The 19,617-nt window shown below is 38.6% G+C and overlaps 1 protein-coding gene across 1 annotated transcript in view; it reads right to left on the bottom strand.

Annotated features, from left to right (window-relative positions):
• Positions 1-19,617, bottom strand: part of LOC116312076 (receptor tyrosine-protein kinase erbB-4-like) — a 288,021-nt gene that overhangs the window by 112,571 nt on the left and 155,833 nt on the right. Inside the window, exon 3 of the mRNA XM_039600551.1 lies at positions 6,150-6,336. Coding sequence (XP_039456485.1) covers positions 6,150-6,336 — 187 coding nt within the window. The remainder of the gene's footprint in view (positions 1-6,149; positions 6,337-19,617) is intronic.

A 19,617-nucleotide genomic window follows, 5' to 3' on the forward strand; every position in this document is an offset into this window, starting at 1 on the left:
GAGAGAGAGACGTACACATTTTTAATTGGAGAAGCTCCATTTTGTATTATTATCTTTCCTTTCTCATGGCAGGTTTTGCTATTGTTGTCCATTAATATTTCATAAAGCACATTTATTTTCTGCTTATGAAATCTCAGGCATCGCATTATTAAAGACTGAAGAACAGAACAAATAACAAAAGTATAAAAAAGAAAGATATCCATGCACCCTTTAGACCATGCTGTGAGTGACAGATGCAGATGGCCCTGGAAAAACATAATCGGGTAAAATGTTAAAGCTAAAATAAGTTAATTTAAGGGAAAGTAAGAATAATATTAAGTCATTTAATTAAAGGACTCCAAACTGTAAAAATTGAGAAATTAAAAATGACAAAAATATTTTGCATTTTTTTTTAAAGTAAAAATTTGAAAAACCCTTTATATTAAATGAAGACATATGAAGAAATAAACTCTTTTGAGGAATTCAGCTTTGCTGACCTGTGGCATAAAAACAAATTGCTTTGGTAATTTCTCTCTCTTTCTCTGCCACATTACACTGCAATCACTTGACATCAGTTACTACTGATGGCTTGTATCGGGCTTAAATTTAACATGTTCTTCCCCACAATCCTCATTAGAGACTCACAAATGTGACAATATGAATGTCGTCCTTCAAAAAGACGCCCCATCTTGCCCCCTTCCCGCAGTGGTGAAATATTGAGTGTGACACAGGAGTAATTGCATGGGAAGTAATCAATTAGACACACAATTGAAGGAGACCTGAGGTCTGTGGGCTCCCAGGCAAGAGGCTTGGCTGAATTCTTGTGATGTGCACTGGACCAATCTTCTCTGGCTCCCGTGGCAGAATTTCTTACTTTCGTTTACTAGTAGTTAGACGGCGAACGAAAATCTTGGGGATCAGAAAAAGGCACCAATTTTATGCCCCCCATTTACAGGTTCCTTGTCTGGGGAAACACATTAACTCAAATCATTCCTGTCAACGTGCCCCATTCCATCCTTTTCCTGCTTCCCCTGTGTATCACTGTCATATAACACTAAGAAGGACACACTGAGCAGATGATATTGTATGTTCGTGGTCGATTTCCACACTCAACGACTGCAGTAGCCTTCGGAGAACAGAGTCAGACTCAAGTGCGCAAGAGACTTTTGCATACAGTACAGATTGGTACAAACATGCATGTGTTTGTGTGAAAGGCATCAGTGTGACAAATCAAGACAGCCAACTAAAATATGATGACCAACCGAGAGCCAAAGACAGGGATAAAGAGATGGAAGAAAGACAAAAAATGGGATAGACAAAGAGAGAGCAGATGGGCCATGAAGGAGTGGTTAACGCCTTGGCGTAAAACACAGGCTTGTGTACATGCATGCGATGAGAGAGGATCATTCAGCAGATGGGGCCTCAGATTGGATGCTTCATTTTGGACAGACGCAGTGCAGGCGTAGGGTGGTTAGAAAAATGAATCAACAACACAAAACAAATCTGAAAAAAATGAAATGAGGAAAAGGGAGGGGGGGGGGTGGCAAAATCAGAAAGCTCATCTGTGTTGTGCTCCTTATTGAGGCTGTTATTATTTTGCCAGGGAAGCAGGCTGTAATTACCATGTGAAAGCACAGAGGCTGCCCAGGGTTCATGTGAATCCAGACAGAAGTGGTGAAAATGTTTGCCGTAGCAAGAAGGAGGACAGTGCAGGTCATTATGCATCAAAATATGGATAGGGAACTTTGAAAATGTCAGAAGCCAGCTGTATTTAACCTTTTTTCTTGCTTGGACATAGGGAGAAGTAAAAAGAATGACTTATTTAAAGCTTTTCCTTGTAGCTATCAGAGAGCTCACTTGCACACCCAAAATGCCTAAAAATGGATAGTCTTATAACGGCCAGGACAGTTTTTTGTTCCAGGGGAAGAAATGTCAAACAACACAACTAAACTTTCTGCACTTAGTGCCTATATTTCTTATTCTATACACCCCCGTGCACACACACTATCCTTAACTTTCCCCGGGTTGACTGTGCCTTATATTTCATATTCATGAGGATAACTTAGCTAAGCTTGATTGAAAGGTGCATCAGAGGGAGTCCTATCCCTGCTCAGCCAGAGACATCCTCCACCCCATCCTCCAGTCCCCTCAAATCCAGAGAGTCCATTCACAGCTCGCGGAGAGTGCACCAGAAAAATCAATAAGTGCAATGCTACAATATACTAGCGACAAATTGATTTCATCCCAAGGCAATTTCAAACCAAGTAGAACTGCGTGTGGGTTTCAGCACCGAAGGGGTCTTTCACTGTGCCTTCTTTCGATTAGCCCCTTATGTATTTAATATGTTTTATCCTCTTATATATGTTGCTTATGAATTTTATTGATCATTTTACACTTCCCCTGGGAGCTACTGCAAGAAGAACGATGGGCTAATATGACAGCAACATCAAAGGCCTCGTAATGAATGAGACTGCTTTGGACTCGCTACAGCAGCTGAAGGAAAGGAAGAGTTTGATCTCTGCTGCTTGAAGTACAGGAGCGGGTTTATCCTGATAGTTTTAGCTTATTTCCTTTCTCCGCTTGCGCATAGCAGAATGATGACAACTGCAACAGAACAAACTGGGACACAAGTGACTTGTCTCTCCCCACAGCAAGAGCTTGTTTAACTGTCAGGTCCATCTGCACAAAAACCAGTGATATGATAGACCCTTCAAGACAAGTTTCTTGTTCTGAAGTGACAAGTTTGTATAAAGGTTTTCTAGGGTCCACAGTTATAGACATGATAGTGAACGGCCCTATCTACCCAAACCTGACATGCATGTACGTGTGAAAAGTTCAAGACACAAGAGGATAGGTCCTTTTAAAAGTAATATTATCAAGCTATTTGCAATTTAGGTTGCCTCAGTGTCTTCTCTCTTGATGTAATCCAACACTGACCACGTGATGATTAGGGCCATGTGGGGTATATTAATTGTTCTTCTAGAAGCACCCATGAGAGCCATTTCCGATCTCTACATAATATACTTCAATACCAACCAAACCTTTAATCGATAAATGATTGCATTTCAATAAGACAAACATGTTTTTGTCACCAAGAAAGCGAGCACAAGGGTGAAACACAAGCACTCATAGTTATGAAGTCGAGCAGATTCTGACCCTGGCTGTTGTGCATAACTTCCCCCTCTACTTCATGGCTTGAGGCCACGGATGGCACATCAAACAGCAGCTTCTCACAGAGAACAGCCCTGGCCTCCCTCCGCGCTCACTTCAACTTGGCACCACAATAGAAAAGGAAGGGCACAGCAAAATGCTATGCTGGACAAATGTAATTCCCCAAGTATGGCACCACGTGTGAGAAAGAATAGAAGGCAGAACGTTAACACCCCAGCACATACTGAAGCTGCACATGCAGACTGATGGCTGCGTTGTTTCTCTCAACTCTGGGGAACAACCAGGAAAGAACAGCTGAAGACAACAATGAATTATTTAGAAAGTGAATTTGGAAGAGGTAAGGAAGGCACAGTCTCAGTGCCATCCTCACACATCTTCATAAATGTCACGAATTGAATGCTAATCTTTCACTAGGTCATTTTGTTCTTTTCTTTTACATTTTTAGAACAAGCTAATGTCACTGTCTTTTTCTTATGACTCAGTGTTTCCATTGGAATTCTTTATATTGTGTCTGTATTTTTTTTAGATAGGTAGTTGTTAAATTCTAGTAAATTCTGTGTGCTGTAAACCTGATTTAAGACCGAGCATTTTAGAAAAGTAATTTTTGCAGAAATTCAATTTTCAAACAACATTCCTAGTTTGTCAAATGTCACCTGCAACAGACACCGCTGACCCATTTGCATTTTATTATTGTTTTATTTACTAATGTTTCATATATTATTCTTAAACGCTTTATTAATGTCAAAGCTGTGGATGTCAGACTGTTTTTCATGACAGCAGACTGAACATTTTAGAAAAGTGACAGTTTTTGCACATGATATTAGGCAAATGAGTAATTAGTTTTGTCTTCTAAAACATGTGATGTGCATCTCTGTACTAGTTTGTCAAATTATCACCTGCAAAATGGGTCAAAAGACACTTGACAGGCTCAGAAAAGTCAAAAATAGTGAGATATCTTGCAGAGGGATGCAACATGACCCACTTTGAGTAAGCAATTAAGAAAAGTTATTATTGTTTTTATTTATTTATGTTTTGTTATTGTTATTTTTCAAATGTGCCCAAAAGCAACAATACTCAGGCATTCAATATGAAAGACGACCACCACTGAATGACACACAAAGCTGCTGACAGAAATATCTCAAGACTGATTTTTCTAACATGTGATGAAATGAGATGATATTGGGCCCGTGGCTGGATTGGTACTGAGAGCTGATCCCACACAGACGAGCATGGAGGTGTGCTGATGCATCATGATGAGCTTGTGGGGCCTTTTCGGGTTGAGGATGTATCTCCCATTTCTTTCCATCTTGAACATTATCAGAGCTGTCAAGGACAATGCTCATCACACGCCGTCCAACCCTTATTTACATGGCCTCCTTGTTCACCTTCAGCCACCATCATCAAATGTGAGATTTACAAGGAGGAAAACAGTACACCTCTCTGATGTCGATTCTGTCCATATCTTCACCCGCTTTGATCATTTGTGATGTTGGATTTAGCTTCAAGATGAGTGAATGGCAGCTTTGATCTTATTTCGAACATAGTGTGAGAAAGGTGTGCTGCTCTGTGGTGGAAAAGCTGTGCATCTTTTTTGCCAGTCTAGAGGTTCATTTTGTGCTGACCTCAGGGTCAGTCTGCAGAAGATAACCTTCTAGCACTGGATCATTTTTCATAAAAAGGCAGAGCCGCCCACACAGTCCTTTCCTTCTTACTACGCTGTTTATCAGCAATCACTGGGACACAATATTCTCAAATAGATTTCAGGTTGTAACTCATAAAAAATATGTTTTTGTCTGAGCAATAGCTGGAAATGATAAATTAGAAGTATTTTCACAACTTTGTCAGATGGTATAATATCCCTTCATGTAAAAAGGTGAACTGTGATAACAGCACCCGTCAGGATAAAGAAAAAAAGACATGACAGGTGACAGAAGCCAGTAACCCACTTCCAGCACACTTAAATTGTTTGATTGTGCAATGTGAATTATCAGCGCAAGTATACATACAGTATGCTCTGTGTCTTTGCCAAAAGAGTCAAGCTGCAGTGTACATCCATGGCTGTATGTTTGAGTTTTTTAATCTTGTTTGACAAAACTCCAATCACGACTTCCATGAGTCATAGTTGAATACTGAATATTTTCAGCGTCACAGGCCTTTAAATTACATGGTGATAGTTTAAAATTTGACATTTTTAAAGTTGTGATTTTTTAATTTCTTAAGTTCCAGAAGCAGAAAAAATATATATTTTAAGGAATATTTTAAGGAATGACAACTAGAAGATGAGCCTGATATCAAAATATAGGTAAAAAGGAAACCTTTCATATTCTATAACTTGTTTTGATCAGCTAAATATGCCACATGGTGATAGAACCCTTTAAAGTTTACCCAAAAAGTACTTTTTGAAACTTTCTCCAGTGAATTATCCGAAAACATCTCGACTTCTAGTGTTTGATACTCCATGACTAAGCTATTAATGATGGAGTTGCTTTTGAAGCTCGAGTGTATCCATGATATAAAATCCATGATATACTCAAATTTGGTAGCGATAGCAAAGTCATGCTGAACATAAATGGGAATTTGGCTTTAGATTGTGAGACTTGCAATGGTTATAAACTTAATTTGGTTGCAGTTTTAGGTTAAATGTGTCTTTCATGTGCTTTGCATGTGTAATTCTTGTACTAAAGGCGTTGTGATTCTGAGGGGATCATTTTGGAGACACTCACTGTTTTTTTCATGGAATGGGCCTCTTGCCCTAACTATTGCTTGTATGGAGGCCTAAAACAACATAAAATGAAAATATTCCTCTATTTTCATCACCTTTTGTTATAATTTTTCTTAATACACACAACTGATTTTAATGTGATTCTTCTAACTCAATTCTGAATTGTAAAAATTGATATTACAGGTGTTTTGAAGCTGGATTTTTTTTTTTTTTTTGTGCTCATTTTGTGTCCTTTAACATAAAAAAATGTGAGTAACCAAAAAATAATTCAACTTGCCTGTGAGATTTTTTAGACCCAACTGGCGCAGGCCAAAGTTTCCATCACGTCTGTAATTGAGGAAGATTGCAAGGGAGTAGCGGTCCTCGTATAGCTTGGTTCCTCGGATGATTCTCAAGTTCTCTAATGGCAGGTAGTCAAACTGGTTCAGAGCCACCAACACATAGCCTGTCACTTCCCTGATAGACTGTGGATAGAGGTATGGAAATAAGTGTTAGTGTGCATTTTAAGTGTGTACATGTTGCATAGATGAAAACACTAACAACACATTTCTAAGGAAAAAAAGAAGAAAAACAACTTGTGCTTCTCATGGTGGATGTAAAATTAATTCAGTAAACAAGCTGGTGTAAAGGCAAAAGGCACAAGGTTATCACAGTTCTGTGTTTATAGTGGCTGCATGTTCTCAGGCTAAAATTCATCACATAATATCTAATTGATCAAGAAAAAAGATAACACTGAATTTCTGCAATAACATCCATTTTAGGGTTTTCCGGAAACTGTTATCAGTTTAAAAACCACTAAAAACCTCATGTTTAGTGTCTGTAACAAATTATATTTTGACAGAAATATAATTGATGTTAACATTGCCTATTTTGCAGTTCAGTATATTCGTTATTATTATATGTATTTGGACAATGACACAAGTTTAGTTTTTCTTCATGTTTACTGAAACATGTTCCAGTTGTAGTTATATAATAGACATGGACATAATGTGTAGACTCTTAACCTTCATTTGGGGATTTCCACATTCAAACTGGACAAAGGGTTATCCCCATTCTATCCATCAGCAGATGACCCATCTGTTAGTCAGCACGCAATTTTTAAGTCAGTAATAAATAAATAAAAAAATAAAGAGTAATAAATATTTATTTGTCAAGGTCTTCAGGACTTTACGAGTACTACAAATGATGATAAATGTGAAACTCTGGGTGAAATTCAGGAAATTAGTCAAAGCCTCAGACAGAAGTGTTCAGCTCCTTAACATGTGCCACCCTCTTTGTAAAGGGACCAAAAGCAATTGGACAATTGACTCAAAGGCTATTTTATAGGCAGGTTTGGGCAATTCATTCGTTACATGTATGTCATTATCAGTTAAGCAGATAAAAGGCCTGGAATTGATTTGAGGTGTGGTGCTTGGATTTGGAAGATTTTGCTGTGAAAGACAACATGTGGTCAACGGAGCTCTATGCAGGTGAAATAAGCCATACTTAAGCTGAGAAAACAGAAAAAAAACCATCATCCAAGAAATTGCTACAGTAGTAGGAGTGGCAAAGTCTACAGTCTGGTACATTCTAAGAAAGAAAGAAAGGAATGACTCTGAACTCAGCAACGCAAAAACACCTGGACATCTGGATGAAGACTTTAGGCTATCTGTCATGATCTGCAGCAGCAGATTGTGTGTGTCTTTATAAGAGGACCCAAATTCAGACCACAGAAGACAAAACTGTACTTTAACTAAGGGCATGCCATTTATTAAGGCAGATAACAGGAACATGAACAGAAATAGGTAATCCAAAATAACAAAAAACAGACAGTGGAACATCTAAACTGGAGAAGCTAGAATGAAAAAAAGTAAAACCTGGAACACTAAGAATGCCTTGAGATACCTTGGAATTTAACGAGGAAACGTGGAAACACAAGGAGGATTTAGCAGGAGATTTGCAGACGCACCGACAAAGGACTGAGAAAGACAGACAATAAATACACTGAGGCATGACAAGAGTGGAAACACAGACGGGGAAGCAAAACTTAACACACTGAACACAGGACAGATCTAACTCACAGCAAAGGGGATAAACAAGCAAGGAGGCAAAAGAGGGGACACAAGGAGAGGAACAGGGGAAAAAGGTTAGTGAGCGAGAGACACAGAGAGCGAGCAAGAGACACGGAGAGAGATACAAACATGGAGACAGGACATGTGGAGGGGCGAGAGACATAAACAGACTCTTACACACAACGTAAGGATGAGACAGAAAAACCTAACAGAGAAGAAACTAAAAACTGGGGAGCAAGAAACTCAGAAACATAGAAATAACTAAACTTGAGTCTAAATGTATGACTGGAACTAACCCATCCTTATAATACAAAAGTCACAAAAAACCAACTCAAAGATACCCTAACAATATCACTGTCACAAAAGTGTTTTAACAGAGTATTAAAAATGAATATTTTCAGTTATATAATTTGTCCAATTACTTTTGAGCCACTGAAATGAAGGGATTGTATTAAAAAATTCTCTAGTTCCTCTGATTTTTATACAATCTTTTTGTTAAACCCACTGAATTTCCCAAGAAGTTTCCCATTTCTTAAATATCAGTAACAGAATTAGCCAGAATGACCAATTCTAACATATATTTTCTGTTTAGGTTTTAGCCAAACTCAGGATGGAGCAGTTGAAATAGTTCAGTGATTGCATGTTATCCTGTTTATTTGGAAAGCAATAGCAGACATGCATACTTCGCCTTACATAATCTTTTGATGTATTTGTTCAAATTTTTAGGTGGACATAGGTACAATAATAAAATAGATTAAGATAGGAAAGCAAAAGAATACAAAAAAATATGAGGACTACAAGACAAAAAAAGTAATGTACTCTAAGCATCTGTCTTCAAGGTTGTTCAATAATGCCAATGAGCTGAGTTCAGGCGTCTAGGAGAATTGACTGTGGGGTTTGTGACCTTACTTCAAAACTTGGCACAGGGTTTGGGATTCGTGTCCGGGGCCTGGCCTGGGGTGACTGAGCCACAAGGACAGCCACTGCTTCACACTTTAAATGTCATTTAGGAGGGGATATAACGACTGTCGAGACTTTGGCGAGAAGCCATCCAGTTGGATCTGCTATTGCATGAATCAAAGTGACAGGCTGTGTCCTCTTTCTCCCATCCACCATCATGGTGGCTGTCATTAGCAGACAGGCGGTCAGAGAAGTCTTTCCACGCCGGCCCACTGATGCTGATAATCAACAAGTCTGTGTGTGAAGTGCTGCTGCAGCTGATGTACTGAGCTGAAATAAGTCCTAAGGAGGGCCCTGGCAGTGTAGTCATGGCGGCTGACAGCTGTCAGAGAGCATGGCCATCAGCCACCAGTAAGTAAGCCACAGTCGCAGCTCTGTCATCATTACCCAGCTGATTACCATTAATAGAAACAGACAGGCCTTGAGTGTCTGTGTACCTATGTGAATGATTGATGGGGACGTTACATTCATGTCTCTGAATGTGTTTATCAATTTAAAAACTACCTGGAGAAAAAAGGACATAGCGTAAACTTCTTTGTGCTGATGAAAATATCCAGTGAATTAATAAGAGCAGTGGTGGGTTTGAGGCTTCAAACGTTGAGGAGCATTATGATGGCACAAATGTACATTTATCGATTTGAATCAAGAGTATGTGTACATAGAGAATATATTGAGCTTTTTTTTCAAGTGAATGTATGTAGTACTCTTTGCCTCCATGTGAACACAGAGTTTTGCAAGGTCTTTGGATGACTCACATTCACCCCACAGAGTTTGAAGGTCTTTTCAACCCTGCTACAAAACCAAATATGTGGCACTCTGTGTAGCACAGTGACATAGCCTTGGACACTGCCATATCCAGGTACTCTTTCTTCCTCACAGAAGACAGCACACAACAGCAAAAGCAATCAGCTCTGGCTGATTACATTTAAGCATATACAGTAGCTAATAATTACTTCAAGGCACATACTTCACGGATGCCTTTTATATTGTTTTTTCTGAGGTTGTTTGTTGTCCCACTCACATAGCTGTCGTTTGTTATTTTCAAGCCACCAAATCGATAGTTTCCAAAGTGCAACATTGCAGAGGGAATAAAAAGAGGGAGAAGGAAGTGGCAGAAACACATGCTTTTCCCCCCACAGAATGTTTGTTCAATAATGAACTGCGAGAAAAAAAGGAAACAACTTGTAGTGATTACAGACTCTTGCTGAGCTAATGGCCGAATCTGCTCTGTGCGTGGTCACTTTCATTAAACACAGATCAACAAAACAAGCACCCCTTGGCAATACCACTGGTGCAGGCCAAGCGCATAGTAAAAGTACTTCAGGGAGACAAGCACCTGGATTTCAACACGTTTTGATGCATAAGTTCCCAAAGGAGTATATCTATATATAATATTCAAACAGATATTAATGCAAAGAAGCTGATGTGATTATCAATGCAGACTGCACAGGTGCCAGTGCAACAGCTTTTCTATGTCTAAATTAGCACTAAATACAATGATTTGCATTATGCCCTCAATTTAGCTACAGTGAAATTAGAGCAGTAAATTACCTGCTAAATATAACACCATGACACATTGTTGTCCTGGATTTCTACCAATAAAAATAGCTCTTCAGTGTCTTGATAGGCATGTGGGCCACATCTTCCAGAAATCTAAGTTGCAATGGTCTTTGCATGCATTTTCAGGATTTCTTTTTAATCTTAACACAAGTAATTATTTATACCAATGCATCATTACAAATTCAAAGAGGTCAGTGCAAACTGTTGATCATCTGCAATCTCTTAAGTGAATAAGAGACAGCTTTTTTTTTAAAGAGATTATGTCTACAGTTGGACGTCAGACTCCCTCTAGCAACTTTTCAGTTCATCCAACCACACACCCTACATACCTCCTAAGAGATCAATGCGTCAGGATCTCAGCAACAGTGAACAAAAAAGACCTAGAGAGCCAGATTCACTAGATTAACAGGGATTTCTCCCTCCTCCCTACGCTGGAGCATTTGTGAACGGAAGTGTGGCAGCGGAACAAAAACCTCACTTGAGTCACTGAGACGTGCACAGTTTTGAAATCGAGTCCTTCAATCCCTGACTTCTAAAGGAAGAGAGGGAGGTTTCGGGGGTAGAGCCAGTGAAGGAAGGAGAAAGGGTAGAAGATTTTCTTCCTGCACATTGCAGGAGAAGCTCAGACAAGTGGACTTGGCTAGTCTTACGTATATTTTTACGCATAATTAAAAACATACCTGTTCCAGGTCAGAAGAGACAGAGAGAAAACCAAAAGGTGAAATGTTAGGCTGCGGGTGGAGGAAATTGGCACCATTAGCATGTTTGAAGACACTGAACACACGTTAGCATGATTGCCTCTCATTTCCATACATATTGAGGCAAAGATATGTGCTCTGCAGGGCTGCGGTCACTGAAGTCAGATACACAGAAGTGCACTGGGGGTGGGCTTAAGGTTTGCATCGCTAAGCCTCCATCCTCTATTTCCATATCGGTTGCTTAAATCCTCTGCCTGAGCTCACATCCACATTTGTACACAGACACAAAATCGGATGAAGTGTCTACAAATGTAAGTAAGAAAACCTCCTGACTTTTTCCAGGAGATCACCTTCAGTGGAACTGGCATATAATGGAAATATTACTGGCTGGCAGTTGTCCCATATTGCTTTACTACTGTTTTGACAATAATTTCTGAAATTAACTCTATTGTGAATAAACGCAAATGACTTCCTAAATCGGTTATAATATGATGTTGTGACGCCATCCCATTGCCACTGCATTGAGCGCAGCAGAATAAGTGGCCCTGGTGAAACTGGTATCCTTTTTTCATTCTCAACCTCAGAAGTGTTGCCATGCCAAAGTGCCCACCTACAACCCACCAGCTCCTCAGTAATACCTCCATCCTTCTGGAGTGGCTCAAACCCAATATGAGCCACTTCAAACACCTGCAGGTGATACTGCCTTTGATGTATGTGTGTATTTGTGTGGAAGTATGCACACCAGTGTATGTATCTGAATCACAGAAGTATCTTTTATTGCCTTGGCAAGTTGATTATGATGACTCATCTTTGAAGATGAAGAGAAACTCTCACTTGTGTTTCTTACACCACTTGTCTTATGCTTATGTGTGTGTCTGTGTGTGCAAATATGTGTGTATCTGTTAGTGTGTGTGTGTGTGTGTGTGTGTGTGTGTGTGTGTGTGTGTGTGTGTGTGTGTGTGTGTGTGTGTGTGTGCATGATGATGCCTGTGTGGCTGTACAAAGGCATTCTTGTGTTAAACAGATTTTTTTGTTGTTAACTGTGGTAACAAAAGCCAAAAGAACAAGTGACATGAAAGATTTGAAACCTCTCTGTTGGCGTTCCACGTCCTTCCTTTGCCTCTACAGTGGGAGAATGCCAGCTGTTTTCTAGGAATACTACTTTACTCAAGCACAAGTGAGGATTTCAGAGGGAAAATATTATATTATCTTTATAACAAAGCAAAAAAAAAAACTAGTTTAAGTGTACTGAAATAAAAAAAATCACAAAGTTACAAATAATTTTATGACAAATGAATGCAAGATAAAACATCATAAACTGATATTTGTTACTAACAAGTGTGGGTTTGGCATCTGGTTGATATTTTGGGTGACTGTTGCTGGCTAATGAGATTGGCAAGAATGGGTGACTTTGAGAAGTCCCTGTTCAGGGTGTGCATGTCATGTACGGAGAGGCAATGTGTAGTACTCAGTTGAAGTCTGAGTGTCATTGGTTGCGACAGGATGACAGTCGACTTGTCAAGCATGATGACAAAAAAGCCCTGTAAGGTGAATGCATCATTGACAGAATACACCACCGCAATCCTCAAATTCTGAAGGAAAGAAAGGCTAAACAATGAAACAATCATATGAAGAAACAGAGATGGATTGAAAAACAGTAACACATAATGTATGAAAATCGAGTACATGTACGATTCCGGTATCTCATTTTAATCCAGGAGAGCCAGGATTTCTTAGAAACCATTTTCATAATTCTATTTGGTGTATTTTCAGGAAAGGTGGTTATATAAGTAGAAAAGAAATCTCTCACAACTTTCTTGACAATATTGGCATTGAGGTGTCCAACTCCAGGCCTCGAGGGCCTGTGTCCTGCAGGTTTTAGATGTGTCCTTGATCCAATACAGCTGATTTAAATGGCTAAATTACCTCGTCAACATGTCTTGGAGTTCTCCAGAGGCCTGGTCATGAACTAATCATTTGATTCAGGTGTGTTGACCTAGGGCGATATCTAAAACCTGCAGGACACCGGCCCTCGAGGCCTGGAGTTCGACACCCCTGGCTAAGCTTTTACAGAGGGAACTTATAGGATGAGGCCAGCTTATTTCAATTTTCCTTAAATGTGGTTATCATAGGTCTGTGGCCAATCCTATATTTTACATACCATGCCATTAGGGCAAGTGTCTTGAGCCTCTTTCAGTTCTTCAAATATACAGTGCATCTCCCATGTATACTACATAGGTCAGATAGAACTTTTATAATTACAATTAAAATAATTTAGTAGACCCTGGGTAGGTAACTGTGCTGCAGCAAAACTAACAGGTCCACTGCAATACCCTATCTCTCGTTCTAGTTTTAAGAGGGTGTCAGACCAAATTGTATCTGTAGCCTTATGATTTCCAGGCTTTGTGCTACAAGATCTGAGAACAATGTCAATGTGTAAAAAGCACAAACTGGGCTACCACAGAAACATATACAAAAACAAGTATGTATTTATTCATCCTAAATATAAGATAAATAAATATAAAGCATTTATTTAAATGCAGCATCTGAGGACTCTGATGCTTCTTTTTTATCTGGAATGTTTTTGTTTTTTTTCCATCTGTATGAGACACATGGTGATTTTCTTAAAGAATTATTACGCAGATTTTTGGTCAGATACTGATTCAGATGTTTGCGGTGTCTGAAAAGACATGAAAAACGGACATATGTTAGACTGTTACAACGTCTGCCTTTTATTTTTGTTCTTACAGACAAAGCAAAAGGATCAACTTTGCTTATGCAGTAATAGATGGAGGTGGCACATTTGGTCATGTCTCTCAGCTTATCTAACTCACCTCCCTTAGTCAAAGCTCACACAACAATCATGACACAGTTCCTGTTGTTTTACTTAGGAAAGTAAACCAAGAGAAAATCAATATCAGTCTTTCATTTCCTTTTATTTTTCACTTTGTCTTGTTTTCATCCAGTATATTGACTGTCTGTTACACTAAATAATTATGTAATGAACAAGATGAAATAAAAATTACCTTATTCTGGGTATGTTCTGATGCAGATATCAGGCATACTGCAGTTATCAGTCATCAAAACTGTGAGATCAGTGTTTCTGCCAGTTGGTACTTTGATCAGATGTGATACCGACTGGCTTTTAACATAATTAAACACAAAATTAGTATTTCTGAGACTCACTAATTAACCTAAAAATCAAAAAGAATAAAATATAACCAAACTTGTGCCACAGTGGCCAACTAAAATACTATTACTGTTTGCAAGTGTCATGGAAAGTCAGTGCTACTTTACCATCACTGCTCATGCTGAAGGAGTCCTGCTTTCCTGAATTTTGGCCAACTCAAAGAGCTACAGCAACAGTTCTGATTAATGATTGCTGTCATTGCTTTCCATTATTATTATTATTATTATTAAGCATTAGACTTTTGAGCCAAACTCATTTACAGGGTGTAATAAAAGTCCACAAAGACTTTGCAATCCCTGTAAAACATTTTTACACCCACCTGTGGAGTATAAAGCAACTCAGTACATCTGTTCTGCCACTCAGCTGCTTACTTTTAAGAAGCTGATGCATTTTCAGTTTTCATTGTCTAATAGCTGTGATTTCACTTTATGTTTATCACTGAGATCATAATTGGGGGTGGTGATGTACTGGAGTGGATTCAAAATATGTTCCTCTATTTTTCTTCCTTCATTTATGATAGCGAACAATGCATTTAAAAAACAAAGAGCAATGTTAAATTATTATTAAAAAATAGACTACTGAATTTTATATTGGGTAATATATAATGTCTATCTTTATTTTTTAATCTGCTGTACTTACTAAATGCTCCTTGCCTTTCATGGACTTGTGGGCAGGAAAAAATATACACAGCCACACATACACACACATCCATACCTTCTTTTGCTGTCTCTCATCATGGCAGTCTTTCCCATTTCACCTCCCTGACAGTTCCTGAATTGAGCTAGAAAGCCCTCTGTCATTAAGACCGATTCTCAACTTTTGGCAGGGAAATGAATAGTGTGGTGTTCACCTTATCCTATGCTATGAGAACCATCAATACAGAGTGTGCAGAGAAAGGCATAATTCATGCTACCACCTTCCTTCAATACCTGTTTAGTTAGGGATACTTTATATAATTCCTGTAATTTGGCCACTGCACTATCATTTAGGGGCAGTGGATAGCAGAAGTATGGTAATACAGTAGATGACCATCACTTTTGCTGTATAACTTTTGACAGTATTATTGAATGTTATAAGGAAATGTGCAGAATAAAAACACAAACAATCGGCAAAATCAATATTACAACTGTCTTTTAAAGGTTTATATAAAAATGTGCTTGTATAGTACAAAGTCTTCAAAGCTTGGTGGTAGACAAACTATTTGTACTTAGGATACCCTTGTAAAGGTGTCCTCATTAACTTTGATTAGCTTAATGCTCTTCTCCAGTTGGACCTATAATCGAATGTTGTGTAGCTGACATTTTAAATTGCAATGCAAAGCTAAGCAGCAGGCAGCATCAATTTCATCCTCCATTTGTCTTCCGAAGCCTACCTTCAGAAAAGAGATAAAGACAGATAGAAAATGAGAGCAATGAAGTGACACCCCTTCCCAAGAGAAAAACTTGCGACTCCATCAGAGCACTGGTAATGAGTGGACTCCAGTGGGGAATTCTCCAAATTGACTAATTTGTAATTGATTCACTGCATTAATTACCGGGCTGGTTACGCCTGTGTCATGGTTAATATTGTGCTGATCTGACGACGTTGGGAAGCCCGTATGCGTTGGGACTGTTCGGGTGAGGCAGCCATTATTTAATTATGCCACACATATCTGCCGGTAAGGCAAGTCTTAATCCGAGAGTAATCACTTGCCCACACTCCCCTACAAGGATGTGTGGGAGGAGGGTGCTGGGGTGGTAGGTAGTCCTAGATTCGTGTAGCCCATGGTTAGCTCGTTAATCAAGCCCAGAAACCATATCTCACTAGAATTGAATATTTTTTTTATTGTCAGCAGACGAATTTTACAATAATTGTTGTGTTAGACAGTAATAATTGTGTTTTTATAAGTCTCAGTCTTTTGAGTGTCATTTTTCTTTGCAAGAGTTTAAAAGAAAGAAAAAAAGTTTGAGTACATGTGAAACAAAAAATAGAACATTAATAATACAACAGTGTATTTTGGCATAGTCTGTTGTTTTTTACATATAGTGTTTAATCCCATCAATGTTGTTTCAATGATTAGGAGAGTTAATATTCCCATCCAAATCCTGTGATTTTGAGTGATGTTCTAAAATTATAGGTTATGAAAGTAGAAGGCTCTAAACGTCATTAATGCTGAGGTACTAATTATTTAATTGCAGTCATGCTCAAAATAAATTCCTATTTTGGAAATATCGACAGCAACTTAACCCATTAAACATCTTTTTGAAAATTATTATTTAACTTTTGCATTTGTCTATGATTCTAATAATCAGGCTTGTGTGAATAAATCTACGAAATGGATATTCTCTGAGTACTGAAAAATCTCATTATCCTTTTGCACAACAACCTGATGGAAGATGATTAAATGGCTACAAGTAAGTAAGTAGCTGGGTTTAGCCCCCTGTTATTTTGCACTATTAAAATGAACCTAATTTTTAAGTGAGTGTTGGCCATGTGACTCATCAAAACAGACCACATGACCTAATTCTAAAACCAAGCACAGAACACATACTGTACCCTCCGTTTTTTCTCTTTATCAACTCTTAGTTCAGCAGCAGTCCGTTTTCAGCCCTGAGCAAAGAGACATGATAAAGTAGAGGTCTTTCTCTCTCTCACAGTTGATTATATTTTTGCTTTGATCTACAGGGGCCATCCTTTAACCATTCTCTAAGAGTTTGGACCTAGCACAACACAACAAAAACAACACCCACGGCTATGGGAGTAACCAGGCTCCATTATGCCCTTATTTTAGTGTAGCAATCTAAAGAGTGCCGGCAGGATCTTTAAATCATCTGCAGTCCACAGAAGCATAGAAAACAGTCAGTCCCTAAGTGAGTTCTAGGCATCTTTGAAGAAGCTTCAGGGCAATCCTATAGGTGCCTAGAAATTATCTAAAAGTAAGAATTACAGGGTGTTTGTTGTTTTCACTCACATTTGTGTACATATGAGAAACAGCTCTCACATTGTAGAATCCTTGGGTGGACTAGCCTTCCTTCTAAGAAATTTCAAAATGGAAAGGGTAATTACTGTTTTATCTAAAACAGTGAATATTTGCGTTTTTGCTGCATTTAAGTGACATACCAATCACCCTCTGGGGGAGCTGCGCTGGTCTTAGCAACATCAAATTAGAAATCTGCTCAGACACGTCGGTGCAGTGGGGTTGTCACAGTGTGGTCCTGTTACTTCAGTCCTCAAGTAGCACCCCACAGGGTCTGTTAAGTGTTGCTCTGGGTGAGTCTTGGCCACACTTAATGGCCCTAACAGCATTATTAGCTAATAAAAGTTGATGGGCCTCGCGGCTCAATAAATTCAGGAGGACAGGAGTAGAAGAGGCAGTGGCCATGTTAAAGGTGAGATCTCAGTATGGGAATTTGTAGATCCCCTTATCCAGGATAGGAATTGTGCTAAGATCTGTTAGTATTAAAAGTTGGTGGTGTTGGCTATATAATGTGTTGTTTACATATTGTGTCATGAGAACACTGGCAGCAATTACACTCAATCTCAACTTGTTTACAGTCACTTATCATCCACCTGCAAAGCTGCTTTCTAACAAGGACATTATCACAGTAGTTCAACTATCAACCATGGCAACTGCAACTGCGCTTTTTGTCTGTGTCAGCAGGGTCTTTACTGGGGCATTCAGTATGTTAATTTCACATACCCACAATGCCATTGTTATATCATTGCTTCCAGTTATTTGCTGAATTTGCCATGATTTCAACTGAAGTCACAACTAGAGTGCAACAGTGCAATGAGAGTGCAGTGCATTTGGGTTTAGGATGGGTGATTGTGGAGGTCACCTAATGCAGCACTTTATCCATCAAACAGCTATCATGCTTTATAAAAAATGTAAGCGTAACATCAAAAGAATTTATTTCACTACACATAAGACGTACAGTTTAAACAGGACTTTTCAGTTTTTCTACATGATATACGTGTAAAATGTTCTGGTAGCTCACTGCCCAGACTGCCCCGTATTTATAGAACAAAGTTTTTGTTGATTATTAAAAATGTCAGAAAGTGAACAAAAGGAGGTTTTCTTTGGTGTAGTATGAAGGGCTGTGGGGGGAGGGCTTTATCGAAAGGAAAAGCTGTAAATCTTATACAAATATTATTAAAAATCCATAAATATATGTTCTCCACATTTTCCAAAGCTGTCCAGCTAGCCACATTGGAGTCTTTGCTGACCCAATTTTGGCCCTAGGGCCTTATGTTAAACACCCCTTAGCTAGATGGAACTGTAAAAGTGAATAGCAGCTGAATGCCACTTCAGTTGCTTTTGTCAGTTGCCATTTTTTCCCTGGAAATTGTCATACAAGACAGCAAGCATGATGATTCATCTGTCATATTTGTGAGTCACCAAAATTCAAGATTCAATTCAATTCAGTCAAATTCGGGTTTATTTATATAGCACCAAATCACAATAACAGTCACTTCAAGGCACTTCATTCTGTAAGGTAAAGACCCTACAGTATTCTGAGTCATATGATTGTATAACTCTAATTTGACACAGAGGCCATAATAACAGATTAAAAAAAGGGAAGAAAAAGAAAATACACTGTAGTGTCTGTGCCTGGTTTAAGGTGATGTCATTTGGCAACTGTTAAAGCTGCTAGAGCCAGCTGAGGCTAACTAATAAGCCTTTACTTGGGTAGTAAATATGGGAGTATGTTTTTTGTTTTGAAACAAGGAACACATCTTAAATGAAAATCTTTGTGTGTTACTATTTGATCTACCTGGCTACCAGTAATGCACAAAGCTGTCGTTCATGCACATACTGTGCACTCTTCAACTCCATCCATCCATCCATCCATCCATCCATCCATCCATACTATACAACTCCACATGTGTTAGTTTATCATTTTAATAGCTTAAAAGAGGTAAACATTTAATAACCAGGTGTGTCACATTATTTACTGCACTGTGTGCTGCACTGGATAGTAATTGTGAGGAATATTTAAGATGATAGGCAATTCATGGTGTGTAACTCAAAAACACAACAATTTATCAGTTTTATGATATTACAGTGTTATACAAAGTAAGTAGCAGTAGCATGTAATGTTATTATGTGTATCAGAGACAAATATACTTCAAAAATATACTGCAGTTTAATGTTCTGTAATACTGAAATTTCACTGTAAAAGGGCAATATATGTACGTTTAAGTTCAAACAGAAATACCAGACAGCAGGTGATATCAAAAATATGAAAGCCCAAATAAGTATGAATAAAGGCAGAGAACAAGAGACCAGCAAGACAACATGTCTAA

This window comes from Oreochromis aureus, linkage group 16 (genome assembly GCF_013358895.1).
Source record: "Oreochromis aureus strain Israel breed Guangdong linkage group 16, ZZ_aureus, whole genome shotgun sequence".
NCBI lineage: Eukaryota > Metazoa > Chordata > Actinopteri > Cichliformes > Cichlidae > Oreochromis > Oreochromis aureus.